Source organism: Psilocybe cubensis, chromosome 2 (genome assembly GCF_017499595.1).
Source record: "Psilocybe cubensis strain MGC-MH-2018 chromosome 2, whole genome shotgun sequence".
Classification (NCBI taxonomy): domain Eukaryota; kingdom Fungi; phylum Basidiomycota; class Agaricomycetes; order Agaricales; family Agrocybaceae; genus Psilocybe; species Psilocybe cubensis.
The window spans coordinates 1,806,596-1,834,545 of record NC_063000.1 but is presented as its reverse complement, the minus strand read 5'-3'; the positions used below and the strand labels follow the sequence as shown (position 1 = coordinate 1,834,545).

General features: G+C 46.1%; 8 protein-coding genes across 8 annotated transcripts; 3 read left to right on the top strand and 5 right to left on the bottom strand.

The window, feature by feature from the left end:
* Window positions 1-784: 784 nt before the first annotated feature.
* Window positions 785-5,083, bottom strand: JR316_0002101 (Ribosomal RNA-processing protein 12; the record flags this gene model as incomplete). Its single annotated transcript, XM_047887896.1, has 11 exons — window positions 785-892; window positions 949-1,313; window positions 1,365-1,575; window positions 1,632-2,011; window positions 2,064-2,180; window positions 2,261-2,486; window positions 2,536-2,886; window positions 2,942-3,256; window positions 3,305-3,539; window positions 3,592-4,325; window positions 4,382-5,083. 11 exons carry the CDS (start codon window positions 5,081-5,083, stop codon window positions 785-787), a joined length of 3,744 nt encoding a protein of 1,247 aa, XP_047752819.1.
* A 284-nt stretch (window positions 5,084-5,367) lies between these two features.
* JR316_0002100 (putative acyltransferase) lies at window positions 5,368-7,438 on the top strand (the record flags this gene model as incomplete). The annotated part of the gene is made up of 10 exons (XM_047887895.1): window positions 5,368-5,411; window positions 5,480-5,566; window positions 5,629-5,670; window positions 5,720-5,747; window positions 5,801-5,962; window positions 6,020-6,104; window positions 6,159-6,246; window positions 6,305-6,371; window positions 6,422-6,703; window positions 6,758-7,438. 10 exons carry the CDS (start codon window positions 5,368-5,370, stop codon window positions 7,436-7,438), a joined length of 1,566 nt encoding a protein of 521 aa, XP_047752818.1.
* A 1,496-nt stretch (window positions 7,439-8,934) lies between these two features.
* JR316_0002099 (mRNA export factor elf1) lies at window positions 8,935-13,022 on the top strand (the record flags this gene model as incomplete). The annotated part of the gene is made up of 17 exons (XM_047887894.1): window positions 8,935-9,019; window positions 9,072-9,135; window positions 9,183-9,600; window positions 9,653-10,012; window positions 10,066-10,443; window positions 10,493-10,793; window positions 10,851-11,035; window positions 11,091-11,176; window positions 11,231-11,279; window positions 11,333-11,565; window positions 11,621-11,681; window positions 11,732-11,882; window positions 11,934-12,034; window positions 12,088-12,408; window positions 12,464-12,553; window positions 12,605-12,644; window positions 12,700-13,022. 17 exons carry the CDS (start codon window positions 8,935-8,937, stop codon window positions 13,020-13,022), a joined length of 3,246 nt encoding a protein of 1,081 aa, XP_047752817.1.
* Window positions 13,023-15,952: 2,930 nt separating this feature from the next.
* On the bottom strand, window positions 15,953-17,399 carry JR316_0002098 (Homeobox protein YOX1; the record flags this gene model as incomplete). Its single annotated transcript, XM_047887893.1, has 4 exons — window positions 15,953-16,223; window positions 16,277-16,982; window positions 17,048-17,161; window positions 17,228-17,399. The coding sequence occupies 4 exons, from the start codon at window positions 17,397-17,399 to the stop codon at window positions 15,953-15,955; spliced, it is 1,263 nt and encodes a 420-aa protein (XP_047752816.1).
* A 1,131-nt stretch (window positions 17,400-18,530) lies between these two features.
* JR316_0002097 (Serine/threonine-protein kinase CBK1) lies at window positions 18,531-22,016 on the top strand (the record flags this gene model as incomplete). The annotated part of the gene is made up of 16 exons (XM_047887892.1): window positions 18,531-18,958; window positions 19,011-19,093; window positions 19,144-19,773; window positions 19,831-19,895; window positions 19,946-20,101; window positions 20,198-20,290; window positions 20,352-20,414; window positions 20,470-20,522; window positions 20,582-20,613; window positions 20,673-20,851; window positions 20,909-20,999; window positions 21,047-21,134; window positions 21,186-21,210; window positions 21,265-21,507; window positions 21,562-21,681; window positions 21,747-22,016. The coding sequence occupies 16 exons, from the start codon at window positions 18,531-18,533 to the stop codon at window positions 22,014-22,016; spliced, it is 2,619 nt and encodes an 872-aa protein (XP_047752815.1).
* Window positions 22,017-22,688: 672 nt separating this feature from the next.
* Window positions 22,689-23,778, bottom strand: JR316_0002096 (Zinc finger protein C25B8.19c; the record flags this gene model as incomplete). The annotated part of the gene is made up of 3 exons (XM_047887891.1): window positions 22,689-22,927; window positions 22,995-23,025; window positions 23,077-23,778. 3 exons carry the CDS (start codon window positions 23,776-23,778, stop codon window positions 22,689-22,691), a joined length of 972 nt encoding a protein of 323 aa, XP_047752814.1.
* Window positions 23,779-24,530: 752 nt separating this feature from the next.
* Window positions 24,531-25,044, bottom strand: JR316_0002095 (SufE-like protein 1, chloroplastic/mitochondrial; the record flags this gene model as incomplete). The annotated part of the gene is made up of 4 exons (XM_047887890.1): window positions 24,531-24,659; window positions 24,714-24,754; window positions 24,808-24,910; window positions 24,961-25,044. 4 exons carry the CDS (start codon window positions 25,042-25,044, stop codon window positions 24,531-24,533), a joined length of 357 nt encoding a protein of 118 aa, XP_047752813.1.
* Window positions 25,045-25,400: 356 nt separating this feature from the next.
* On the bottom strand, window positions 25,401-27,575 carry JR316_0002094 (Sulfate adenylyltransferase; the record flags this gene model as incomplete). The annotated part of the gene is made up of 9 exons (XM_047887889.1): window positions 25,401-25,438; window positions 25,494-25,853; window positions 25,916-26,106; window positions 26,156-26,765; window positions 26,827-27,000; window positions 27,052-27,209; window positions 27,266-27,348; window positions 27,407-27,487; window positions 27,543-27,575. The coding sequence occupies 9 exons, from the start codon at window positions 27,573-27,575 to the stop codon at window positions 25,401-25,403; spliced, it is 1,728 nt and encodes a 575-aa protein (XP_047752812.1).
* Window positions 27,576-27,950: the final 375 nt, after the last annotated feature.

Genomic DNA, 27,950 nt, shown 5'->3' with positions numbered 1-27,950 from the left:
TTATGGGACACGAAAATAAGCGTATGCAGTATATGGCCGTGATGACCTGGATTTTGTTGTAATTCAACAAAGATCTCCTGTTCTGAAAGTAAGCCCCGTCTGTTTTCGCTATATTCTCGTCGCTGATATATAGCGTGCCCTCCTTAAAAGTCATTGAAGAAAGAATTCATTGATGCACTCCTGAACTTCATCAAAGACTCAAAACTTGGGGCAGTACTGTTTTTAGCAGGTGTCGACCTATCGAACAGAACAGATTCTCAAATGATGTAAGCTCCGTTACCGTTTTGACGCATGCACACAAGCCTTACTCCCCTAGGACTCCAACGTATCAAATTCGCCCTTATACGAGTGGACCTTTGAATGCTACATCACTTGCCAGCCTACTTTCGCTTCCAATCCCAATATACAGCTCTCCCGTACAGCAGCATCCTCAACATCTTTCAGATCGTAGCCTAGAAATCCCATTTATTCCCGGAGGGGGTTTAACCAGAAGAATCTTATCTTCAATTCCAACTGGGTGGAACATTCCAGCAGCATGTCTGCTCCAATTTGTTCTCGAAGGAGACAATCGGGGAGATGCTGCACTACTTGCCTCCGTAGTCGTGAGGGTGGTCGGTCACAAAGAAGTTGGCCAATGGAAGCAGCCCGCCAGCTGGAGGGATGGCTTATTTGGAACACCTCATGATCAAACGCTCTATGGGTAATTAGACAAAATGAAGCATAATATAAAATGTCATTGATATGAAAAAAACACGAGATGATGGGGAGAATAGGAAGTACAACATCATCGTTTGCCTGAAATACCACTTTTGCGTCCAGATTTTGCTGCCTGGGAAAGTGAAAGATAGGCATATGGATCCACACCTCCCTTCTTGACATCACCGCCAGCTTTCTGTAACAAACCATCAGACTTTGAATGATGGATCGTAGTTTCAAAAAAAAAAAAACCTTGGCTTTGAATTCATGACCAAAATTGACTTCCGATTTTTTCTTCGATTTTTTGGGTTTGGAGCCAGTCACCTCTTCAGAATCAGCCATTTCGACATCCATGGCTTCTTCCTCTCTCCTCCGCTTTTTTGTGTCCTTGTGGAATTTGATCCTACCATTAGGACCACGGGTGAAACCATCGACAGAAACCATGCTCTCCCGATATGCTGTTCCAGCAACATCGGTAGCTCCAATTTCATTAGGGGGTCCTTCAGGGGGTCCTTCAGAATCAGAGTTGGCATCGATAATCATCTTCCCTGTGTCCTCGTCTGTCCTGAAGCGCGCAGCATCTTTACCAGGCTGGCGACGACGATTTGAATTTGCATCTAAAGAGAAAGGGTAAGAATATGTCTAAAATGTCTGACGACAGGACCGACTTGTTAAATGTGTTGCAGCGCCCTGCAGAAGATCTATGGGCTCATCGCCATCTAATCGCAATCTCACGTCACCTCGAGAGTTATTCTTTTTCTTAGAACTAGAGGGTGCAGCATCTGCTGCCTGCTCGTCGTCGCTGTCATCAAGTTCACTTTCACTCCCGTACAGAACATCTTCAAAGGCGTCTCCGGTAGTGATTTTGGCAGGTGTGGGCTAGAACAATGTTGTCGATGAGCATATAAGAATACTAGAAGAGCGGCCCAACACACCTCGTTGTCATCCTCATCAGCTTCCGCTTTGTTGGCTTTTTTACGTTTAGCTCTTTCCTTGCGCTTTTTGATATTAACAAGAACTTTAGCAGCCTCTTCTTCACCTGCACAAGAATAGATTTCGTCCCAGCTGAAGCGTCTAAGCATCCTCTCGAAAATATGACGAACTTTGACCTTGAAATGGTTTTTGTGATCGTGTGACCAGTTCAACAAAGCTGGTACAAGTTCCTTGAGGTGAGGTCGGATAAGATCGACTGGAAGGGTATGGATGGCAAGTTTGACAAATCCGAGAATGGACTTCACAATTTCACGATTGGCAGATGATAAGAACACAAGAAGCGTCGTCAGAATTTCATTGTGCATATTGGGTGAGATAGACTCTGTACCCAAGTCAGTTGCGAGGTGTACATTAGGTACAAGTCTAGGACGAACCTTTGAACTCAAAAACCAGGCGAGAAATGGCAGTGACGGTAGCGCTAATCATATGTGGACTTGCTCCTGCTAACCCACCAGCAATCATTGTTAAGAACTCCTCGATACTTGCGACAGCTTGGGAGAGAGGGAGGAGAGGGAGAGGGGGGGGGATGAGTAAATGCATGATACTGGCGACGGTCAAACTCTCAACCTACCGTCTTCTGCACCGTCTTCTTCCATGCCGTCCACCATGCTCCTCTTAACAACTCCTCCAACACTCATCTTTCTACCCATGGAAATGATTGCCTCGAAAGCAGCGGTTCGCGCCTTTTCAGACGGTTCTTTGGTCCCAAGAACGACTTCTGGGATTAGAGATGGGATGATGTGAAGAGATGACGATGGAAGCAAATCAATCAGAGAGGCCAACAAATTAAATCGGTCCTAAAACAAAGGTCTTAGTACATGGTCAGCAAAGAGTTATCCAACGTGCCTTCTTGGCAGCGGCAGTCAAGCCCTCGGTCAAATCATCCAACTTCCGCAGGACGACTTCCGGATCGACGGCAATATCCCCGGCATCCACTAATTTGGCCAAAATCTTGTATCCTCGCTTTTGAACGCCGTTGTCTTTGCACGAAAGAACCTCGGGGGTCAATGTGAATTCAAACAGAGCCTGCGAATCGGTGACTGAAAGGTTAGTCAGTAGAAGGATAAGGATATCTTGAGAGGTTGTCGTCATATTGCCGATGTCTCCAGCGGACGATATGTTTCCCAAGGTTTTCTGGGCCATTGGAAGGCTGGTTTTGAAGAGCTGTACTACTTTTAAAAATGCATTGTGGATTTCCTGGTTGCAGAATTAACTCGACTGCAACAGCTATAGATACAAGCAGCAATCGTACCTGAGTTCCAGCTATTGATGCCCATGACACAATGACTTCTCCAATGAGACCACGAGAATCACGTCCAACGCTACCGTAAACATTGAACAGTACAGCAAGCCAACTTTCTACTTGGGTGCGCAGGAACTCAATATTATCCTTGGCTTCTTGCTGCGTGATTAATGCTGTGGAAGAAACCATTTCTTCTTCAGTTGCCTCAGTAAGGACCAGGTTTGAGTCAATCATTATCTTCAAGGCCTTCAAAATCGAAACTCGAAGGTCTGGCTGCCCGTACAAAAGCTGCGAAAGAAGCTGCGAAAACCCTGTGCTTAATGACTGAAAATGATGAGCAAATGGTTGAAAAATGACATGTTAGTGACTCACTTCCTTGAGATTCGCTGTACCGATGCAGTAGCCTGATAATCCAGCCCAGATCTGTCCCACAAGGACGCTCCACATCTTAGCTTCTGCCTGGCGGCCTTCTGTTTCGGCCTTTTGTTGCAGATCAAACATTCTTTCACTCAGAGGGACAAAGTACGAAACAAAATGGGAAAGATGTGAAGAATGTGGCTGAGCAAGTAGAGGGAGAAGGAAGGCACGAGGTTCTGAACCTGGTTTTCTATGAAAGTAATTAGTCAACAGACATGTTTAAACATTTGGTGAAACCATACCGGTCGCCTGGCTCGAGGTTTAAAGGTAAAGTTCCCAGCAAAACTTCAGGTCCCAGGATACGCATAGCAACCGAGAGTGTAGAATCTGCAGCCTCTTTGTGTTCGAAGCCCTTAGATATTCTTAGATCAGCTATTCTGACAATAAGGGGCATGAGCAACAACTCTGTTGCAGTGGGCGAGGTTTTCGATGACCTGACTTGGAGGTTGGTGATGAATGCAGAGATAACGGAAAGGATCTCAGGGATAGCGCGAGCGTATTGCAGTGAGTCAAGAGCTTTTGATACCTGTGCAACAATCTTGCGTATAGTACTAGAGCCATCCTTGTCAGAAACAGCAGCAGAAATCAGGGTTGATGAAAAGCAAGATGAAATAGAGCATAAAGCCTCTGAAGTCGCTTTCCGGACTCCAACATCCGTGGAATCCATGAAATTCCACACACTTTTCCACACTTTCCCGACTTCCTTTGAGGCTTTGTCCGGATCGAGTGTATAATGTGCCGCCATGGCACCACCAAGCACCTGTACCCAACTGGCAGAAAGAGTCGAATCTGACTTTGAAGGGAGTGAGGACAGAACGACTTTCAGGACTTCGGAGAGCTGGCTTCCAACATTTGTCGAAACGTCTTCAACTGACGTTTGGAATATTTCTGTCAGGATGGAATACGATGATTGTGAAAGATAGGTGTTTCCGAGGCGAGGCAAAGTCAATAGGATATTCGTGATTGAAGGAAGCGCCTGCAGGAACACGATGGAGTTAGTTGTATTGATCCAATGAAGTGAATCAAACTTACTTCTGAAGGGAGATGGGGGATTATGGGACGTAAAAACGCTAGTACATGTATAGCTATCTCTGCCCCTGGGGCAGCGGTTTGCTTCGCAGACTTGCCTTTTGCGAAAGGCCCTGCGTTGACTTCAGACAAGGTAGCTAAAGCCCACTCAGCAACTCTCTCGGCATATGGATGCAGCAGTAACGGGGTTGGAGGATTGGCAAGCACATCCTTCACAACATCGACAGCCTTCTTGCGAACTTTCGGTCGAGGATCTATGCACAGCTGCAGAATTGAAGCAAAGGTTTGGCGAACACCCTGGGCTTCCAAATGCGATCGGTCCACAGAATGGAAAATAGCATGATAGAGAGAAAGTTGAGATCTCAGAGATGGGGCGTGCTGGGTCAATGAAGGGAATAGAGGTGCTGTGAGAGAGAGCAAAGTATTAAGATTTGATCGCATAACCGGTGCGGGTACGTAGGGAGCGACTAGAGCCAGCAGGTATAGCTCAGCGGGAAGGATGGCCCCATCGTCAAGGGAAACATCTTTTTTTTGGATTGTCCCATCTAATGTGGTTAAGAGTGCGGCGAAATAGGCTGTAGATGTAGCCTCTGTGTTTTGGTCCTTGAAGGTAGATTCAAGTGCGATGAGAAGATTAGCGGGTGTCTTTTGGTGGGGTAGTGATGAGGAGGTATGAGGCCTTATTTTTTCGAGAGCCTCCTCCATTTTTGTTAGATGTTAATACAAGCCAAGAATAAAGAGAACAGATTCCAGTGTCTTAACTTGAGTTGAGAGGATAGTATTCTCAAAATTTTGCTTAGTCAGCTTGCTTGTCCATTGTCGATCGCGTTTACCAGCCTGCCTTAATAGGCAAGTAATCCTATTGTATCCGATCACCCATCAATGCTGCCCCGAACGAACGTGCATTCGGATCCTGATTCCTTACCAGTTCCTTCGTCCACATCCACAGAATTTGCTGCTGTTGGAGCTTGTGGAACACAATACAACGTATGCCGCAAGGTACACCAACTCCCTGGTCGTACGCTCTCATCCGGTACAGTCTTTTCCAGTCATATGAGCTTCGAAGTATCGCAATTAATGCTCCACTCGAACCGCATCTAGGCTGCTCTTCAGATTTGTTCTAAAGATTTTCTATGGAACCATTGTCATTGAAAATGCCGACCTTATTCCAGAGACGGGGAGACCCTGGTATGAACGATTTCGTGGGTTTCCTTGGACCACTGTCTTCATATTAAAATATGCTTGTGTAGCATTGTCTGTGCGAATCACAGCAATTCACTGACTGATGCTCTGTAAGTCCTTTGTCTGTCTTTACTACATCCCGATTCTCAATCAGTTTAGTCTCCTTGTCACTTCTATTCCAACATGGGTATTTACCTAGCATACACACCGAATACATGCAAAGCTCAAAACTCGTTTTAGAAACGCAATATGCTGCGACTGACCGCAAAGGCCACCCAATTTGGCCGTCCAACGTTTACGAGTTGGCTCATCGAATCGGCCGGTACTGTCCCATTGCAACGGAAGAAGGATTCACCTGATGGCACTGTTGACAATTCTCAAGTCATGGCAAATCTTATGATGGTCAGTTGCACTTTTATCGCTTTGCTTAACCGAAATCCACTGTACTCATATTATTAGGCTCTGGAAAATGGTGATGCTGTGTGTCTTTTTCCAGAGGGGCTTAGTCGCTATCATCCAACAATCGCGCCCCTCAAGACAGGAGGTTAGTAAGATTTTTATGGGGATGTTGAAGTGAATCTTGAACCTTTTATTACAGTTGCCCGCCTCGTATCTGATGTTTTGTCGAGAAATCGGGATAATCCCGATTTCGAGATTTCCGTCCAGACTTGTTCAATAACTTACATGTGCACCCTTTCTTTCTTTTCTCTTTTAATTATGGCAGTTGACATTGGCGGGCTTAAGGCATCGACAACATTTCCGGTCCGATGTGTTGGTGACATTTCACGCCCCTATGATCTTTACACCGAAGGTAATTAACCTTGACATCTTTTCTCTCACAACTTATTCATTCGTCTTCAGGATAATCCAGAATTATTGGAACCAGTTGATTTTGCCAATATCCGAGCAGTAACGGCCAAATTACACGATAAAATTAGCAGTGGAACTTTTGATGCCCCCTCCTGGGATCTCATTAGAAACGCAAAGTTGGCCGCACGAATGTATGCTCCTCTGGGAACAATGATGACCTTAGGGGACCATGTCCGGATTGTCCGTACTTTCATTGACGAGTTTAAAACTCTTCAAAACTCTCTTGCATCTACAGAAGATGATGGATCAAAAAAACTTCAACACGATTTAAAGGTAAATCAACTATTATTCACCGTAAGCCTATTGATACTCATTATCATCTGATAGATATATCAGGACCAACTCGCTAAACTGTCCATTAAAGACGATCGAATACGTCGTCCCCTTTCTCGACGGACTATCCTTTCCCGCATGCTTGTTAGGCTCATTTGGGCTATTTGTTTACTCACAATATCTCTTCCTGGATTACTTCTATGGTTTCCTGTGTTTGGGACCACTTTCTATGCAGTTCACAACTTCAAGAAAACAGGTCCAATATTCGACACATGGGATGAAATTGCTCAGTACAAGCTGATCTACGGTTTAATGTCAGGCATCTGTGTGTGGTTTACTGCAGTTGCCTTCACATGGCCATTCGCACTGGTGACTTTCTTCTTGGTCCCGGCCTTCATGTGGATGACCTTGCGTTGGTTCGAGGATGCAGTAGCTGCTTTCCGTGCTTTTTCTTCACTTTTACGACTGCTGCTCGTTGGGAAATCGACGCTGAAAACCATGCGTGAAAACCGAAAGGACTTACATGCACGGGTGATGAACTTCGCTGTTCAGAAGCTTGGGTTACCAGATGACCCTGAATTCTACTTCTCGCATGCTGGGGGTAAGGAGAAGGGAAGGATTCAAGGGAGTTGGGATAGTAAAGCCAGGTATTTTTCAATTAAGAGAAGGAGGAAGAGAGATTGGAATGAGACTCTCCGCCTTTACGATAAAGTTGATTACCCTGACGAGGAATGAATACTTCGATATCAAGTCACTGGTTGCAAATACAATGTACATTCCAAGTTCCAATATCCTAAGAAATACTATTACATAGCGAGACTAGTCAGTATAAAAAACAATCAAACTATCAAAGTATGTGATCATGGAGAATAAGGCGATGGGAGGTTAGGAGAAGGACACCGTGGAGGGCGAGCGGGAGGGAAGTGTCTGACCACCCCAAAAGGTGGTGACGGTGTCCGTTTCCGTATGTTCAAAGGAGACACATCCAAGCCATGGATATTCGTCCCGTGAGAAGCGGGACATTGTTCATGGAACATCGGTGAGGTACCAGCCCTTGCGTTGTTCGTCAGATATGGGCTCCAGCACTGTGAGGACCCTCTATCAAAGACATCTTGTTCCCACTCAGGGATAGAATAAAGCGGGCTCCTGCGATCCCTTGGGAGAGAATACTCCGCACACTGTAATACGGCATATTTATCGTCCAAGTAAGGATCGTCATGGGAGTTGACAGCTGTAGAAAGTGAATCGTGGGTGTCCGACAGAAGCTCGTCATGAAGATGGGTGGGAGCAGACATGGTGGAGTATACCGACACTGTTTCCAGCGAATTTCTGCGCCCAGAGTTCATCCGTGATGTCGGGTACAGCTCATTCCGTAGAGAAGATAATCCCATAGGATGATGATGGTGCGCAAGGTTCCTGGTAGGGCTGTGGTGTATAGGAAGCGGGGAAGATATGCAGGAGGGATGCGACTTGGGACCCGTGCGCGCATACTGGTGCCAATTGTCTGGCAGTAAGGTAATCGTGGGCTTGGGCTTCGACTTCGACCGTCTTGCTTTCTGTAGCTTGGCATGCCTTGGATTAAGGGCAGTGAGTTTGTCCTCCGCGTCGACCCGCCTATTGTTCTTCCTTCTCCGATTGCGCTCCCAAAGATACCATGTGACGACCAAGAGCAAGTTGAGAAAAGCAAATCCGGACGCTAGTCCTATGACGAGTGGTAAGTTGGACTCCATATGCGCCCAGTGGTGGTATTTAGGATTGGGCTACCAGTCGCAGTGGTATTTAAATAAGGGCCACCAGTAGATCTCCTTACCAAGGGATAAGAAACCTTCTAATAGGAGATACAAAGGAGTTTCCGTGAAAGGAGTATACATTGCGCAACTTGAGACCGACTCTTCTGTCTGGGCGCTTGAATGAGCAAGTGTAAAAATAGAGAGTGAGATCGATGAGATAATTATAAATGCAGACCACGTGCCGAAATGAAAGTTTTATCACATCAAAGTGCGCCGCCGCGGTGACTGCTCTTATCCTTACCCTTAGACCGGCCTGTAGGCAGCTGCAGTGCTTTTATATCGCGATCTACTCTTCAATCGCCCAAAGTCGACGCTTTCCTTCCAAAATTTCTCTTAATCGCCAGATTTTTACACTTTAGACTACCCATTTGTTCTAATTTGCAGCACTCGCGGACAACCGTCTCTCGATCTCATCTGTAATCACTGTATATCCAACCTTAGATGTCGCCTGTTTCCATGCCTGATACCTCAGTTTCGTCCTTTACGCCTCTTTTTGATGCCCTTCGCACAGCACCCACTGCGCCAGGTCCAGCTTTGCCCTCTTAGTCGCTTTTCCGTGTGCTAATTGGATCTCCCAGATGCCAAAGCTGCGGGCGATAGGCTCGCTCGTGAAGTAGCAAAACAAGGACCCCAGTCCTTAGAGTGCGTGCCTTTTTACCTTTTATTGGCGTCCATTGACTATTGTTCAGTGATTTCCATGTCATCAAAACCCTCCATGATTTCGCCACCAATAAGAAATCGGGATTCGAACGCGAATCCGCTGCTATCGCCTTCCAATCTCTTGCAACAATCTTGGGTGCCCCCATCGCTCCTCTTTTACTTCCGTCTCTTCCTGTTATCTTTGATCTTTACATGGACAAGGGGGAAGTAGTCCGCGCCGCTGCAGCTGCAGCAACCAAAGCAATCCTAAAACTATTCCCCCCCGAAGCCACTCGTACTGTTTTTCGACAACTGGAGTCGATTTTAGAGAACGGAAAATGGCGTACCAAAGTAGGCGTTTTGGAATCTTTCAAGACGTTTGTCACCTCGGCTAGAGATGCCGTAGCAGCGGAGCTGGGAGTTACTCTGCCCAAGGTCGAATCTGCTATGCACGATACTAAAGCAGAGGTACGATGCCTTATTTTATATGACATATTGTCGCCTCATATTTTGAGTATAGGTCTCATCCGCTGCTATCAAATGTGCCACATCTCTCTGTGCTACTCTTGCCAACCCAGATCTTATACCACATATCCCCGTTCTAGTGAAGTGTATGGCAAATCCAGACTCTGTACCTGCTTGTATCAAAGCCTTGTCGAACACCACTTTCGTTGCCGAAGTTACATCCCCCGCATTGGCCGTCCTTGTGCCATTATTGCTTCGTGCATTGAACGACAGGAGCATGGAAGTTCAACGTCGTACAGTCGTGGTGGTGGACAATCTCGTTAAACTTGTACGAGATCCGAATGTCGCTGCTACTTACCTTAGTCCCTTGGTCGACGGCGTTCAAAAGATTGCTACCGGAGCCGCATTCCCCGAGGTAAACAGTGACCCTCCAGATACGTTTTCATCTCTCTTATAAAAATTTCTTAGGTTCGTGCATTCGGTGACACAGCTCTCAAGACATTGTTAAAATCTGGAGCATCTTCATCTGGACCCCCGCCAGTCCACCGGGACATCCCAGCTGAGGCGGCCGTGATTTTAGCCACTTTGAAAACAGTATTACCTCAAGAATTGGCTGAGGGCAACCCCTCTTTACCGAATGCTCCCAAGCGCCCAAAATACGCCGGCCTCGAAGTCTCCTTGGCTTTCCAGGCCGAGCTTGTCACTGATGTTGTGTTCAAGCGCAACTTTAGCGACAAAAAGGTCTGGAGACGCTCCATCGCTGTGTATATGTCAATCTGGATCGATGAAGCCAGAAGCAATGACTTTTCCGACGCGGTCCTCGCTCACTTCTTGGCTATCGACCAGGTACGTAGATCAAATTTTTTGTCACTTCTTTTATTCATATATTTCGCAGTCAAAGTATGCCGTTGCTCAAGAACATGACTCCTCCGAAGGCGAGCTACTATGCGACACTCTATTTTCTTTGGCCTATGGGGCATTGCTTCTTTTATCCCATACAACTCTTCGCCTTATCCGTGGACGACGGTACGGTATTTTGGGTACCAATGGTTCAGGAAAGTCGACCTTGATGCGTCAACTCCGTGACGGAAAAGTCGAAAACTTCCCACCCCAAGACCAACTTCGCTGCGTTATGGTTGAACATTCTTTACAGGGAGAAGATGGTTCACTGTCTGTTTTAGACTTCATCGCCGCCGGTATATATCTCGTCTCTCGTTGCAATTACTGTCTTTTTGATGTTGAGTACCATTCAGATAAAGCTTTAGCCCATGTTTCCAGAGAAAAGATCAGGGACCAACTGACTGAAGTCGGGTTCGACGACGCTCGCCAAGCTGATATTGTTGGCGGTCTTTCGGGAGGATGGAAAATGAAGTTAGAGCTCGCTCGAGCTATGCTTTACAACGCTGATCTTCTCTTGCTGGACGAACCTACTAATCATGTAAGATCATGATGTGGTCTTCTACAAAACAGGCGTATTGACGAGCACGTTTTAGTTGGATCGTAATTCTGTAAACTGGCTCGAAGCATACCTCAAAAGCAAGACAAATGTTACCTGCTTGATCGTCAGTCACGACTCTGGGTATGTTTCTTATGTTACTCCCCCTTGACACCATCGTTCAACCACAAACAACAGTTTCTTGGATAATGTCACGACAGATATCATACATTACGAATCTAAAAAGGTCGGTAGACCTTCAGTTGTCACAGAATTCTACTAACAGTTCCTCGATTTTAGCTTGTATATTATCCTGGAAACCTTTCATCCTTCGTAGAAAGACATCCTGAGGCAAAATCCTACTATACCCTTGCTGCTACTTCTGTCAAATTTTCATTCCCTCCTCCGGGTTCCCTGATGGGCGTCCGAAGCAATACGCGCGCTATTTTAAAATTATCGAATTGCACATTCACGTATCCCGGAAGGTCAAAACCCAGTTTATATAACGTCAGTTGTGCGTTGACTTTGTCAAGGTAAATCGAATACTCCCTTTGTGATTATATAACCTAATGGTCATTATCTTGCTAGTCGAGTTGGAGTGGTTGGGCCAAACGGCGCTGGAAAATCCACAATGATCAAGCTCCTCACTGTATGCTTCAACTCTCTTTAACCACATTTGTTTACTAAAATGAGATGTAGGGTGAGACCATCCCCCAAGAGGGAACAGTTTATAAGCATCCCGCTCTTCGAGTTGGATATGTTTCCCAGCATGCGACCCATCACATTGAACGTCACTTAGAGAAGACCCCAATTGGATATATTCAATGGCGATTCCAAGATGGTCATGATCGTTAGTATCTCCAACTTGATGAACTCCTAAATGTAACTAAGTCCTGGATAGGTGAACTTTTGGAGAAAGCGACTCGAGTTTTGACTCCTGAAGAACAAGCAATCATGGAACAAGAGTGGGTTGGAAAGGATGGCAGCAAGCGCAAACTCGAGGTATGCATCTTTCTAATGTGGCATATACCTAGCTTTATTCAAATAATCCCTAGTTGATTATGGGTCGTCAAAAACTAAAAAAATCCTTCCAATATGAGGTCAAGTGGCGGGGATTGGACCACAAATACAATACTTGGGTCGGCCGTGAAGATCTCATCAAAAAGGGATTCTTCAAGATTGTACAACAATTCGATGACCTCGAGTCGTCCCGTGAAGGTGCCGGTTCCCGTGATACTTCAGCTCACCTTGTGCGCAAGCATCTGGAGGATATCGGCCTTGATGGAGACATTGCCCAGTACAATGAAATTTCGGGCTTGTCTGGAGGACAAAAAATCAAGTTGGTGATCGCTGCTTGCCTTTGGAATAACCCTCAGGTGAGGTACTTAACGCCGCAGTGGATAGGCTTGTTTTTAACTTTTCTTACTGTAGATATGTATCCTTGACGAACCCAGTAATTTCTTGGACAGGGAGGCTCTGGGTGGTTTAGCTGTGGCAATCAAGGAATGGGCCGGTGCAGTTGTGAGTCAACTATCACTTTCACTCCTATCCATTCTCATGGCTGTTGTTCAGGTTATCATCTCGCATAATCACGAATTCATCACTTCTTTGTGTAAGTTGCGTCTTGCTGCTCATTATTTTCTTTTTCCTTAACTTTCTGAATTCAGGCCCTGAAATTTGGAATGTGGACAACGGGCACGTTACCCACCAAGGAAAGGCCGCGGTTGTCGATGACAGCTTCTTGGATAAAACGCCTAAAGGAAGTGGCGCCAACACTCCTGCCAGATCACGCCTCCAGACTCCCGTCGCATCTGCTGCTGGTACCCCAGTGGCCAGCGGAGATGAAGAGGGAGGTCCTAAACCCGTGGTCAAGAAGAAAAAGAAGATGACGCGTAACCAGCAGAAGGCCCAGGAAGAGAGAAGACGGCTTAGGAAGTTGCGTTGGCTCAGTGAGGGAGGTCCTAAACCTGAGGATACTGACAGCGACTGAGCTATTTGCTTTTTTTTATTTGCCTGGGGTTCTCTTATTCTCTTCTTTTTTAGATCTATGTAATAGGTACTTAACCTTTTAAAATATCTCCTCATTCCAGTTGGAAGATTATTACATAATTCAAGACACTTCTTTTTATCTCTGATATAATTGCATATGGAATTTTTTGCCTCATTTGGTTTGCTTTTGGTGACAACTTCATTTGGCTTATACCTGCTGTACCAACGTCCAGCGCTCTACAATATGCTAGTGTCCGACTTACACGACGCTTCTCAGGCGTTTGATACGTTTCTGCTCGGCTTGAGGATTCATGCAGGCGGATTGCCAATGCGACATGAATTTTTTCATCCGCCGGGACCATTCTGGAGCCTCATGGGTTTTCCGCGGGCCATGAGTCAAACACGATGCACTGTATATCCAGCTAATGGGATCCAGGTTTTACTCTCCGTTGCAGTTTTTTTTAAGCTTTTTCTTCTCACAGACGTTGCGCGGGTTACACGAAGGTCGAACTGGACAGTGATGAGCCTGCGTACCCCTATGTTGTAAGGGCACTATGGACTACGTTATAATCGCCATTTCATCTGGCCATTATCAAGATGATTAGTGTGCTGTATAATGTATGTGCGCCTATCTGATATTGATCAGTTTTCTTGGCTTGGTTTTGCCTCGAAGCGAAGTAAACTCCAGTAGCGAGTGGTGGAAGCTGCGGACAACACACTGACTGCTACAGGTACCTTGCCCTTGCCTCGTCGCAGGCTGCAAGGAAACAGCGCATACAATCTTATTTGAACCCCGGGAGCCAATTGATACTGTACCGCGCGAATTTCAATGACGCCCTTCCTCATCTCTCTTTCGAAAATCATTGTGCTTTGTTCACTGGTACACTTGATAGCTGGCCATGGATTTGTGCACAGTGTCGTGGCTAACGGGCAGATATATCCCGGATGGAACCCATTTGTAGATCCGTATGCATTCACTTCTCTGTCCGTGTTTAGAGGTTGTCAATCTTGATACATTCCGCTAGTTACGCTATCACTCCTCCTCGGATTGTCCGCAAAGTGCTAAACGATGGCTATGGTACGTCCAAAACATTATCAGATCTATTTTCTAATAACCCCGATTCTCGTCTAGTTTCGGGTAATGATTCGGATCTTGCATGCCACCATGGTGGCGACGTCGGTACCACTGCTCTTGCCAACGCTCCGTCTGGATCACAAGTTACCTTTCAATGGGAATATGTGAGAGCATTTGTGTGTTAAAATGTGGTCACAAAATAATTTTTCTTTTTTCAGTGGCCTGCTGGTATTTCTATTGCCTTTCTGCCGATATTCTTGTCACAAATTCACACTCTTCAGACCACCAAGGGCCTGTATCTACGTACATGACTTCTTGTAACGGCGATTGCTCGTTATTCTCTGCGAACACCGCTCGTTGGTTCAAAATCGACGCCGATGGTTACGACCCTTCCAATAAGCAATGGGCAGCTGCCAAACTGATCGCAAGTTAGTCAACATTTTCTTTTGATGGTCATACTGGGCTTACTCGGATTACTATAGATAACTTTTCCTGGGTTTCCACTATTCCGGCTGGACTAGCACCTGGTCAATATGTAGGCATACGTACCCCCTAATCAGATCCTGCCCTCTACTCACCTAAAATTCCATTAGCTCATGCGGAACGAAATGTACTTCACTTGTGGTGGACTTATTGACCTACTAATTAAGGCTTTATCTTTCAGCATCGCATTGCATTCTTCAGAACCACAATTCTACCCTAGTTGTTCGTAAGTGGTATCCCCACCTGGATGAAGGTGAAAAACGTCTAACTTGAGCGTAGACAACTTGAGATCACTGGATCAGGAACAAACACTCCTTCGGATAGTCAACTGGTCACTGTGCAGGCATTGTATGCAAGTGTGACATTTCCAAACATCTATGCCGATTCAGTGTCTTTCACCGTCCCTGGTCCTCCACCCGTTACCTTCAATGGACAGGTTGGAAGCCCCGCAACAACTACACCGAATATATCATCAACTGTGGCAGGAAGCTTGCCTCAGACGTCAGTCCCTGGTTTCTCCAGCCCTGGCCCTGATAACCGCCAGTGCCATCTTGGCTCAAGAAAACTACAAAGGCGGAACTCGTTGCTGCGTGGAACCTGATCACACGCGTGTTTTTTATGGCCTAGATTCAAGATTCCTTGTGCGCAATTCACCTTTCTATAAACAAGAAACCCCTGACTGGGGCTTCTAGAATGAAAGGGTGTCCTGGGTCAAGTCTGACGATCTTATTATATTGGTCTGTAATGTATGGCTTAAACTTAAGTAACTATATTGGGTGTACCACTCCATGCTATACCGTCCTTTGCTCAATGATATGAATATGGGTAACACAACAGGTTTGTACTCGCCATGAGTGACAATACAACATCAATTTTTAGTGATAGTGATTAGAGGGCAGAAGAGGGTGTGGTTTGACTCCAAATGATGATGATCAGATGATAAAAGTATACTTGGCGAGAACTGTAAACATTACTTGGAAGCTCCATGCTATCGATGACTCAATTATGTCAACAGTAAACAGTAAAGGAATGGAAGTAAACAGTACAGAAACTAGAAACTACATTTGTAACAGACAGGTAAGAAAGATATAAGTAATAAACTACGCTTGGGTTGGGGGTATGAAGACGATCACTGAGCAAATAATGAAAAGGGCAAAAATAAAGTATCCGTCCGATCAAATACGTAGCGATAGAAAATTAGGTTGGCTATTAATGAAACTGGGGCAGATAAATTAAATGGCCAAGAAAGCCTTCTAAGATGGTATGGTCATGGTATAAGGATCAAAAGAGCGGATGTAGCTACGAGGATGACGACGATGGACAAGAGCGACGGTATTCGCTTTTGCACTTTGACAAAATGTGTCGATATCTTCTCAATCGCGGGGTGTTCGATGAGATGAAGAAGAATGATGGTGGTAGTGGTGTTGAGAGTGAGCATGGGATCGAGAAGCCTCTTGGGATGTCAAGTACATCGTGTCCCCCATTCCTCCAGACCCGGTATCATAACCGGACGGGGGGTGAGCAACAAGATCCTCAGTCATAGGATCAAGCTGATTTTGCATCGAGAAGGGGTGGTGAGAGCTAGATCCCACAGTCGATGACTGTCGGTTGGTTTGCCTCATCGATTGCCTTTTATTCTGGAACCTGCACTACATCGTTAGTATAGAAACGGTTATAGGCTTGTCTATGGATAATACCATATTTGCACGCTGCGTGCTGACATATCGAGCATCTTGGCCAATGCAATGCGCTCCTCGGTTGAGGGAAAGGCAGTTCTGCTGTAGGTTTCGTTCAAGACTTTGAGTTGAGCGGCATCAGCACGTTTTCTCTTCTTTTTGATTGCTGGTTCTTCGACTGGAGACGTGGGGGAGACCGGCGGAGGAGAGTAATTTCGTGGAGGAGGGGGAGGATGAGACGATCCTGAGCCGCGGCTATAAGGCGAAGTAGATCGCGGGTCGTCGAACATCGGAGCGTGTCCGTGTCCGTGTCCGTGTCCATGCCCATGCCCGTGTCCGTGTCCGTGTCCATGCCCATGTCCATGTCCATGCGCATGACCCTGAGGATTTATAGAAGAGAGGTGGTCATGCGTAGCTTGTATATGATAGGGATATACATCGTGGTTCCCACTTGAGTAGGGAACATATGCTGAGGGATAAGAGGCAGTCGGAGAACGAATAGAAGCACCAAAGAAGTTAGCAGGTTGCTGTGGCATAAAGGAAGTTTGCTGCCAGCGCTCTAAAGGAGGAGTAGTAGATGTCGACAACGGAGGGAGCCTTCTTGAATCTGCTGGATTTAACATGTTAGGCGTTGAAGACCTAGACGGAAACGCGGGATATGAAGGTTGGGGAGAAGAATATCGGTCATGCATTTCATAGTTGCCAAAACCGGTCGGAAATTGCGGCGCTGTAAAAAAGATATGAATGAAATCAAAGGGTTTAAAAATCATGGCAATATGAGCGTCTACTCACAGGCGCTCGTTGCTTGGTAAGGAGTACCGTACAGAACTTGTGGGTTTAGCTCATAACCAATCTTGTTGGGAGCAGAACGCGGCTGTGTATACGCATTAGAATATCCAGCGGGCACTGTACACGGTGAAGATAGTGAAATTGAGTTTGACGATATTTCAACATTGGATGGAGAGAACAGACCTGTCAAACGTGAGGTTGGTGGGCTGTTATTAGCAAGAGGAGGCAGCACTGGTCGCCCACCCTGTCCCGTCTGAAATAAAGCACCGTGGCTATTTTGTGAATCTCCTGGCGAGCTTCGACGCGATTTGCCTACAGTCGTATAGAATCGATCTTTGTTGTTGGGGCTCGTCATAGTATTAGTGAAAAGAGATAGTAATAGAAAAAAAGGAAATGGGAGGAGGTGAAAATTAATGGAAGAAGTGTCCGAACTTAAATAACGTCTTCAAAAGGAACACGTTTAAGCATGCACGCGCTGAAGAGTTCGGCAGCACAGAAAAGTTGTCAAAACAGGGGAAGAAGAACAAGGTGGGGAACATGCACTAGCAGAAGATGCAACGAGGTTTTGTCGAGGCGAATGGAAAAGGGTTGGAACGGTGCGCGTGGCTGCTGAAGATCAGATACGAGATGCTGGAGGTTGTGGGCAAGTGGGTGCTGATAGAAATGTGTTTAAAGTCAAGGCAGTAGTTGGTATGCCATTGTTTTGTTGATTAAGCCTCGTAGGAAGCCCAGAAGGCACGAGTCGGGAAAGCTTTTCACGGACCTGTATCGAAAAGAACCGCGTTTCCGGGTCCCTCATCCAGATATGATAGCAAGATTGACGATGAATCGATGATGCTCTGCCAGTTCAAATGGAGAAGGAATTTTAATAAATGATCGTTTATGAAAGCCTCATGTTTTCCTGAGATAGAAACAGTAGGTAAGCAGACTCCAGAGTCATCGATCCTACCCCAGCTCGACCGAATGCACGTCGCATCCACGCCAACATGGGGTCCAAGCGACCCACGACTGCCGACGCAGGTTCATGCTATGTCGCAGGCAGGCTTGACTGATGAGCAGCGCACTGGGCCATCCGTCGAGGCGGATGATTGGGCCATATAAATACCACACTAGCAAGGAACGGAGGCAAACTGACAAATTCAAATCGCTGTGTCAACGCAGATCCAATCTGCAGAGAATTCCCAGCGCAGAACGACTTGCTATAGGAAGAGAAAAGAAACAGACAAACCGCGACTGGAAAACAACCGTCCGTATAAGGATAGATGCTCAGCAATGACGTAATATTCTGTATGTCACGTGGATCATGTTATAGCGCCTCTGCAATCAGCATCATTCAAGATATAAACAGCCTCTCTTGTCCTGCTGCGACAGTAGAGGCACGGCTCTGCGCCCGACGATGCCCAAGTAGGCTCATCGCCGCCATCGACGAACACTGTAGCTTGTCGTCGTCATCTCCAATCGTTATAACATTTGCTGTTCTTTTTCTATGGCTACCCCTGCCCGTCGGCAGCGTCCTTTACCGTCTCCACCTGCCCAGGTCACCCCTGTGCACTCATGGCAAGATCAGTATACCTCTGCAATACCTAATGCTATCTATTCTTTTCACGACCCCTATATGATACCCTCCCCGTACCATCCACACGCACCTTATCCTCCATCGGACCACTACGAAGAGCCTCAGACGACATCTGTTCCAGCCGGAACGTTCCTTCACAAAGGCTTCTATGACCTCTTAGCCATGATTCCTACTCCTTCTCCATCTCGTTTACTCTGGAAAACTGCTGCTCCCCCTCCTGAGCCTGTTGTTGCTGGTCCTAGATATGAGGAGTTGGATACCACCCCAACTACGCGGGCTATGCCCAAAAGAGGACGGCGTGTCAGCAAAGACATGGTGTCCAAACCGACAGGATTTGTGTACGATCCTTAGAGTCATCTTTACTTTGTTTTCTGACCGCGACTTAATCAGTCATCTCGTACATGCCTCCGATGCAGACCAGCTTGAAGCTCTTCTAACGCGCTGGGGTCCAGATGGTGTTGGAAAGCTTGGAGGTTAGTCGACCGTTCTAGCCCACTCTTCAGTCTCTAATAACAATCCAAAGATCCTCACTGGGCAAACCCGATCAAGAATTATATCAGACAAAGGAATCAAGAAAAGGCTATCAACGAAGTGGTCAGCGCTCTCAAACCGTCTCAAGGCGGTAGACTGGATGGACCCCTTTCTGGGCAGCTTCACGTCGTAAATGGAATGAGTACCACCAGTGCCACTTCCTCTTCTCTCACGACAGCCGCCAGGGAGAATGTAATTTTTACTTCCTCTTACCCAGAAGGCCTTCCAGGAGGAAGAGCTGGAAATTCTACTTTTCGTTTGGGGGGTCTTAGATCTCATCCTGAAGTTCAAGAAGTGGATGATCAAGATCCGAACTCGTCGTTAGAGACTGTACAGGTTGTAAAACCACCGAGACTTATATCACCATCCCTTGCAACTTTGGAAAAAGCTGTGGCTGCCCGCATTTATTTTGAGAATTTATATTTTCCACTCTTCCGACATCCTTCATCGCGAGAACAAAGAAAACTGGCTATGGAAAAGGATATGGCTGAGATGCAATTAACCCACCTACAGAAGGAGCAACTTCGGGCTCGATGGAGGCAAAACGAGACCGATTACTTGCGAGAAAGAAGGCAAAAAGTTGATGCTAGTTCGTTTGTAAAGCTAAAGACCATTGGGCACGGTGAATTCACTTCTTTTGATCAACCTCGTCGTGCTGTCTAACACCATTCAACTAAAGGTGCGTTTGGCGTCGTTTCTCTCGTGAGAGAGAAGTCAACTGGTAGTCTTTACGCAATGAAGCAGGTGGGTAGCATGTTTAGGTGTAGTGACTATGTGCTGAACGTCATTCTTAGTTGCGTAAAGCTGACATGTTGAGGAAAGGCCAGGAAGGCCACGTCCGTGCTGAACGCGATGTCCTCAAATCTGCGTCTTTGGTTCACACCCCGGGTGGTGCCGAGTGGATAGTAAGGCTTTACTATAGCTTTCAGGACCGCGACCACCTTTATCTGGTCAGTATCAACAATTTATGTTCCCAAGATTACCGACCTCGGCCCCTTTTAATATCGATTTCATTTCGTGTTATTAAATTCACCATTCTTGCTCAGGTCCTGGAATACATGGGCGGGGGAGACTTGCTAAACCTTCTGATAGAGAGGGATGTCTTTGAAGAAGACTTTACCAGATTCTATGTTGCCGAGGTAACCACTTTCCATTCCACATTATTTCCATACCCCTCGAGACTAACCTTGAACTCGTAAGATGATTCTCGCGATAGAAAGCTGTCATCGCCACGGGTTTATCCATCGTGACATTAAACCAGATGTGCGTATTCTATGGAACGCTCATACACATTTGATCTATATTTCTTTGCCGACAGAACTTTTTATTTGATCCAGAAGGACACATCAAGCTCAGCGATTTCGGCTTAGCGTGAGTCTTTCCCTCGCTACATTCTATCTGGCGCTTCAGTGTTCTAACCGTCCATTCAGAACTGATCTCCATTGGGCCCATGATACTTCGTGTGGGTCATGTTTCGTTTCAATCTTCCATTGATAAGCGCTAAATAAATCACTGTTCCAGATTATGAACAACAGAGATTACATCTGCTCCACAAGCACGGTATAGACCTCGAAGACCCTATTGGTATCGCTGACGGAAGAAAGACCAAACGAATGGATCCCAAGGAAGTCGAACTTCTAATGGGAGGTGGCGAGGGGGAAGGGGGTATATTTACATGGCGCGAGAAAAACCGAAGAAAGGTACGATTTGGCAGTCAATCATAATAAGAAACAGGTCTCATTCAGAGTTATAGTTAGCCTACTCTGTGTATGTACAGTTTCATTCCCTTTCTTTGCAATGGCACGAAGCTGAGTCGGGCTTTAATCAGATGTGGTACCAATTCCTACAGTGAGTCCACTCACTCATACTCAAATCTGTGTCTGACGTTTTGTCAGTGTCACCAGAAGTGATTAGAGGTCATGGCTACTCCTACTCTTGTGATTGGTGGAGTCTTGGTGTTATCATGTTCGAATGCTTATATGGGTCAGTTTTTGCTATTGCTTCCCCTACACCTGCCTTACAGCCATGTAATAGATTCCCGCCATTTGTTAGTAACTCTGTAAGTGTATCTATGTGGAAACCATGTGGAAGTGTTCCTGATTTTCACATCAAGCGGCATGTCACTAGACAGAAGATATTGAACTGGAAGCAATCCCTACGTTTTCCCTCTCGGCCGAAGGTGTCCCTTGAGGGTGTCAACCTCATGCAACAACTGCTTTGCGAACCGGAGGATCGATTGGGTTCTCAAACGTCATCTTCTACTCTGCGGCCCGACTCCATGGTCGTTCAAGCGCGGAGAAGTGGGTTTGTTTCACAGTTAACTTCCTCAGAAGGTGACGGAGCGCACCTCATCAAGGTCCGTCTCTGCGCTCTCGCATTCATTCATAAATCCCTTCAATGTTAGGCATAGGCCCATCCTTGGTTCAAAGGCATCGATTGGGCGAATATACATCGTTACCCTGCGCCCTACCGCCCGGAACTTGCGAGTCCTGAAGACACGCGCCATTTTGACGACGATATTCCTGCTGAGGTAAACATGGATCAGGCAAATTCCACTTTCACTGCAAAGTTTACTCAATCATTCTACGTTTCAAGCCTTTAGCACCTGCCAATGGCGCCCCTCCAGATGCTACCAAAGATCCTCTACTTCGACATAAGGTTCACGGCGCAGAAATTTTGGACGTACGGAAGGCTTTAGCATTTGCTGGTTTCACGCACAAGAGTCCTCGCACATTGGATTATACCAGAGCCGACAAAGCATTTGACGCCTTACACGACCTCAAGCCTGTCAAGGGCACTGTAAGGGGGCGCCCAGTCGTTCGAGAAACACGAGAAGTGGGGCTGGGCCGTGCTATTTCTATGTAATTAATTAGCGAAGAGACGTGTATTCTTGTAACTGTACCCCCAGCATGTACACTACTAACAACTCACTTTTTTCATTTCGCAATGGTAAATTCTACCCTCGATTTGCAAATATATGCAGGGTCAAGTTTTTATCTTCTGAATGCCACTAATGTCTTCTAGGTTGCTTGTACGGTCTCTCTGTCAAGGCGACTGACTTGCCCATTACGTAGAGCATGCAGGTACATTAAATAATCTCATCTGGGCCTTAAGTAAAGGCTAAAATGCGATCATGAAGCCACAACATGAGGTGATTAGTACATCGTCATCATGCTCGACATGATGCATCTAAAGATTATTTCGGAAAGTAACTACTACGACTAGTACAATTTTTGTTGTCTATAAAGTATTATCTTACAAATGGGTAAAGGCTTGTAAATAAATATGCGGTGTATCCGGACCACAGGCAGGGAAAATGTCGTACAAATGAATGTGAAGCGAAGAGAATACATACATGTTAGATTGTAAACGTGTTCTGATAGGATGGATGTGGGCAATATGGTGAAAACGGATCCAGAGAGCATAAGGATAAGCGAAACGCAATAAATAAAAGGTGAGCGACCAAGGGGAATTTTGTATGAGGCGATACAGGCAACAATTGATGGGAACGTGTTTCGAGGAGCAATGGTCCTGATCTTAATCTTCTTCGGTCGAAGAAATGCTGTTACTTCTACCACTGCTCGATGTAGAGACACTGCTATCTCGACGGCGATGCCATTTTCGGGATAAAGACTCCGGGATGGCTGATGATGAAGACACGTCGTCAACAATATGAGATTCCGAATACGGGACCGTCGCGTGAACGCGGGTATGACGCCGCATATTACTTAGAACGCTGAAGCTGCGCCCACAGCTTTCCACTGGACAAACAAAGGCTAAAAATATGTAAGGCATCAGGCGCTTGCTTTTATTTCATTTAAAATGAGGGAATAAACTACTCACGTTTCTCTCCAGTGTGGCTGTTAAGGTGTATCTTAAAACAAAATGAGTGTTACGATGGGATTAGACAAGCTATCACAAATACCTTCAAACTGCTAGGTCTGTTGAAACCTTTGCCACAATATGAACATTCATATTTGGCAGAGCCACCATTTTCCTCCGAAGAATTAGGCCCGTTGTGCACGATATCAGAACCAAAGCGAGCCACAGGAGTACGTTCATCGTCTTCGACAATATTGCCTCTCGGAATAGTCGTTGAAATGTTCCATGTTGCGGGTGGTTCAGAATTAGAAGTTTCGGACCTATGACGAGGCAGAGCAGTAGAGCTGTACGGATGATGGAGAGCTACAGAATCTCGGTAATCATATGGCTGCAGTACAGTATGTCTATGCCGAGGTTGTAAATAATGGTTGTGGGCATCATAGGTGTCAGGCAAATCGCCATGGGTTGATCTCGAAGAAGATCCCGTCGAGGGTGCTTCTCGAAGAAAAGGCGACTCTGTCCGGTTATGCGACGTAGGATATTGTGCGTCGAATCTTGGAAGATGATGGGATTCTCTATCAGATGTAGCTCTGTGAGAATTAATGTTTGGTTCTGAGTATCCTACCCATACATAAGTATCGGCCAAAATAAGAAAAAAAAATAGGATATTTGCCTGGTCTGTAAGATGTTCTTGACATAGAGCGACTGTGAGAGGAAGGATCATCGTGATCTTCATCGCTGACTCGCAGCTTTGCCAATGCCATAGATGGCGATCCTTGTAAACTGGGACGCCTGGCGAGTTCATCTACGGGGAAAGAGTTGAGTCACGGCCACAATAGTAGACAATATGTCAAGTTCACCTGGGAACAGATCGCGAATAGGTGGAAGTGTCGGTCGCGTGTACTGGGAGGAAGACTGCATGGTCGGAAAAGGGATAGAGGGTTGAAAAAATCAAAGATGTGTCCATGACGCAACATGCTATATAACAAGAAAATGATCAGGAAAACCGGTTAGACGAACTGCGCCACCCTGCTGCTCCGAATACACTCTATGTACATAGATGTTAAGAAAATCTGTTAATCTAAGTTGGCTGTTATGCGCATCGGAGTCGGTCACTACGCAGCGATCTCCAGGCGTACGCCCTATGTAGCTGCGATCTACGTCACAATGCACAGCCATTGCTGTATGGTTATGCTGAAATTCTTAACCCGCGCAGGCGATTATGGGCGAGGGGTTTCAGAGAACTTAGGCAATGGCTCCAGCACCAAAAGCTTATCCCTGGTGATACACGGTAAAGGTTTCATCTGAGTTTATAGGCACATACAATCTCACAGTGGTCACTTGATGTAGTCATGGAAGCCATCATCGGTCGATTGGGCGGTTGGAGAGGTGCGCCTTTGGTGGTGGGTACCAGCTGGATGTAAACACCAGCTGGATTGCCGAAGATCGTGGAATAAAGATATCGTTGGTGAAGCGGGTAAAAATCAATTATTAATATAGCTTACGACCAATCAACCTTGAAACTTGAACAGCCAATTCAATTGTTAATAATAATTCTCAACTCCTGCCGTCCCCAGAGGCAGCGACTTCTGCTACAGTCTTGGTTTTGAGAGAGAGTGCGTGCAACCCGCGAGCGAATTCATCAGATAATGCAGAATAAACAATCCGATGACGCTGCATGGTGGTCTGCAAGTCAAACGAGTTTAATGCTGAAAATTGGGTCACAAGTAGGCTACTAACTTTCTTTTCAAACGCATCAGAAACGACCTGAACTGAAAAGTCTGGCAATCTTCGATGCAGATTAGTGATTTTGAAATGTCCAATGAAGACCTACGAGTTTCTCCATTATTTTCTTGATCGCGCATGGCGGAATGATGGCGGTGTTGCCAAGAGTCGTTCGTGATTGTGATTGACGCAGGCTGCAAAAGTGCTGTTAGCTGTAAAAGGCCTGTCAGATCGTTGAAGGGGCAACATAAAATGTCAAAACCATAATAACCTTCTCACGGATTGAGATTTCCACTGGACCCGGTGACGAGGATGGCGAGTTTCGGGCGTGTTGCAGGTTATTCATGGTCGATAGTCTCCTGGAGAGCGGATGGATGCTACCAGTGATGTATCGAGCAACTGACATTCCAAAACGTGCTCTTGTACCGCTTGTGTCGCAGGGCCCAGATGGTTTAGTGACGAGTGGGCCTAAATGTTTACTGAGTCGAATTGGTGAACTTGAACCAAGGCAACAACAACCCTTCCTCGGGATATCAACGCCTTGGCGGCATCTACAACCGTCAACAAAGCTTATATAACAGTAAGTAAAATTATAAACGTCGGTTCACTGACAAGAAGCTGCTGTAAATTTGAAGATATTTAAATGATTTACATATAAGTACAAGAAGAAACAAAACATTCAGAGCCCTGTCCTACGCTACTCTACAATAGTGAATTGGTCTCTAATAACAAGACGATACCTGGGAATAAAATTAGATTGAAGGCACATCAACATGTATTCTTGGGAGGACTTACTGTGGACTATCTCAGATATACTTTGTTGCGTTACATCAACCGTCAAATCAGCATCCTCGGGCGTCTCGTATGGCTCATCCACACCCGCAAATCCTTTGATATCGCCTCGCCGAGCCCGTGAGTACAAACCGTGGCGATCGGTCTTTTCACAATGCTCTAAGGGTGTCGCGACGTGAATCAAGAAGAAATTCCCTCCAGAGCCGCCAGATTGTTGCACCGTATCACGAGCCAGCTGTCGCGTACGGTCTTGCGGAGCGGTGGGAGCTGCAATCACAGCGGCGCCCGCCCGACTGAGCTCAGCGGATACGAATGCGATACGATGGATATTTTCGTGGCGATCATCGGCCGAGAAACCGGTTTCTATCCAATTAAAACGTGTGAGCCTTCAAATAGATCTTCAGAGAGAGTGGGTATATTTGTACCAGAACCAAGTTCTTGACGGATTGTATCACCCAACAAGAGGGAGACGCTTCGCCCTCCTTGTTGGTGCAGCGTTACCTGCAAGGCTTTTGCAATTGCGTCTTTCCCAGAGTTATGGAGACCAGTAAGGAACAATACAAAGCCTTGTTTGTTTCGTGGAGGGTAGCTTTCTCTGAGAACTTTTACCACGGCACTGGCCAAGAAAGTCAATTCGAGGAAACCCAGTAGAATTTTCAACTTACTCATAACTGAACCAATCTGGAATTGGAGCACCAGATCGTAGTCGTTTGCGAAGTTCTGTGCCAGAGATGTCTAGGGTTTGAACACCTTTGGGAACCTCGTCAATGGGCTGATAATCATCGGTGGAAGGCAGGTAGGTCATTTGTTGGAACGGCACCATCTCGATTTGTAGTTCGTCATGATACTTTATGACAAGATCTTGAGCGTCGTATGGGCCGTAGAAGTCTTTTCCTTGAGAGTTTTTTCCAGGTCCTGCATGATCGCGGCCGACGATAAAATGAGTGGCCCCATAATTTTTGCGGATGATTGCATGCCAGACAGCTTCACGCGGTCCAGCCATACGCATGGCCAACGGCAAAAGAGCAAGTTGGCCCATTCCATTCGGATATTTTTGCATGATAGCCTCGTAGACACGAACCCGGGTATAATGATCGACGTCTCCAGGTTTCGTCAATCCGACTACAGGGTGTATGAGAACGTTGGCCTGTCGCTGTCGCGCGGCTCGAACGGTGAGTTCCCGGTGCGCGCGATGCATTGGATTACGTGTTTGGAACGCAACAACTTTTCTCCAGGCAAGTTTTTTGAAGTGTGCACGAAGCTCCGTAGGGGTATCTAGGGGAATACATAAGTAACAATCCATGAAAGTAACATAAACCGGCTATGAGTGACCCACATCTTAGAGCAACATAGTCGAAGTGCGTAGGTGCCTTGATTGCCTGCAGTTTCCCTCCAACATAAAATTCCTTCACTTTGCTTCGGAGATATGCCACAGATGGGTGTGCTGGGTCATCGGCGCCAAACACCTGAATGGCTTCTTTGACCCTATCCGGTGTATAAATGTCTTCCACTGAATTTATGGTTAGGTGTATTCATTTTATAGCACAGCTCGGTACGTTACCTGTAATGATAGCGAGCGCTTCTTCGTCGCGAGGATCCAGCAATGCGACACGACTTCCAGGGGCGATCGAAAGTCGATCAATATCGTCCTGGGAAACATCGAGAGTAACAGGGATGGGGAAAAGAACGCCATTCGCAAGGCGAAGATTGTCAACGACACTAAGACGACAGCTGTGTTAAATCCAGGATGATAAAAAGCCAGGAAATTTATTCACTTTTTATAATCGGCTTCGTTTAAGAAGCCTTCAAGTGGGCTGAATCCTCCGTTGGTGATAAGTTCTAGATCACATAATTGACGCTGATAACCAAGACGGTGATCAATAATGGGGAATTGTTGACGCGTATGTATGAATTACCTCTGTCAGAATGAGATACGGAAGTGTCAGAGACTCCTCCTTGAGCTGATCTGAAATATGTTCATCTCGTGCAATAAGGTTCTAAACAAAAAGGATTTAGGGTCAATTGTTTGGATGACGCTTGAAGCGTGTTTACCTTGAGGACACCGCCGTGGGGAGAGTTGGCCATGTTAAGGATTAGTGTAAGAAACGACAGGAGAGATTTTGGGTTTAGTAGCTATCGTTGTGGGGTTGTGCATTGGTATAAGAGGTTTCCTACTGCTTCTATGGTTCATGATGATGTGCTTTCAATTGACGAACGATCACGCAATTGCAGGCAATTGTAGAGTGACATATTTGCAGACTTCAGCTCGACGAATAGATTTGAAGATTACAAAGCCGACACGTACAAAGATCAAGGACTGTTATTTATTACAGTAATTTGAGGTGATTTCTATAGTAGCATTTCGCTACAGGGGCTGGGCAAGGTTTCTATGCCCATTATTTCCTCTTGGAAGGTACATGAGGAGTACTTTCGAATAACTTAGCGATCAACACATAGTGT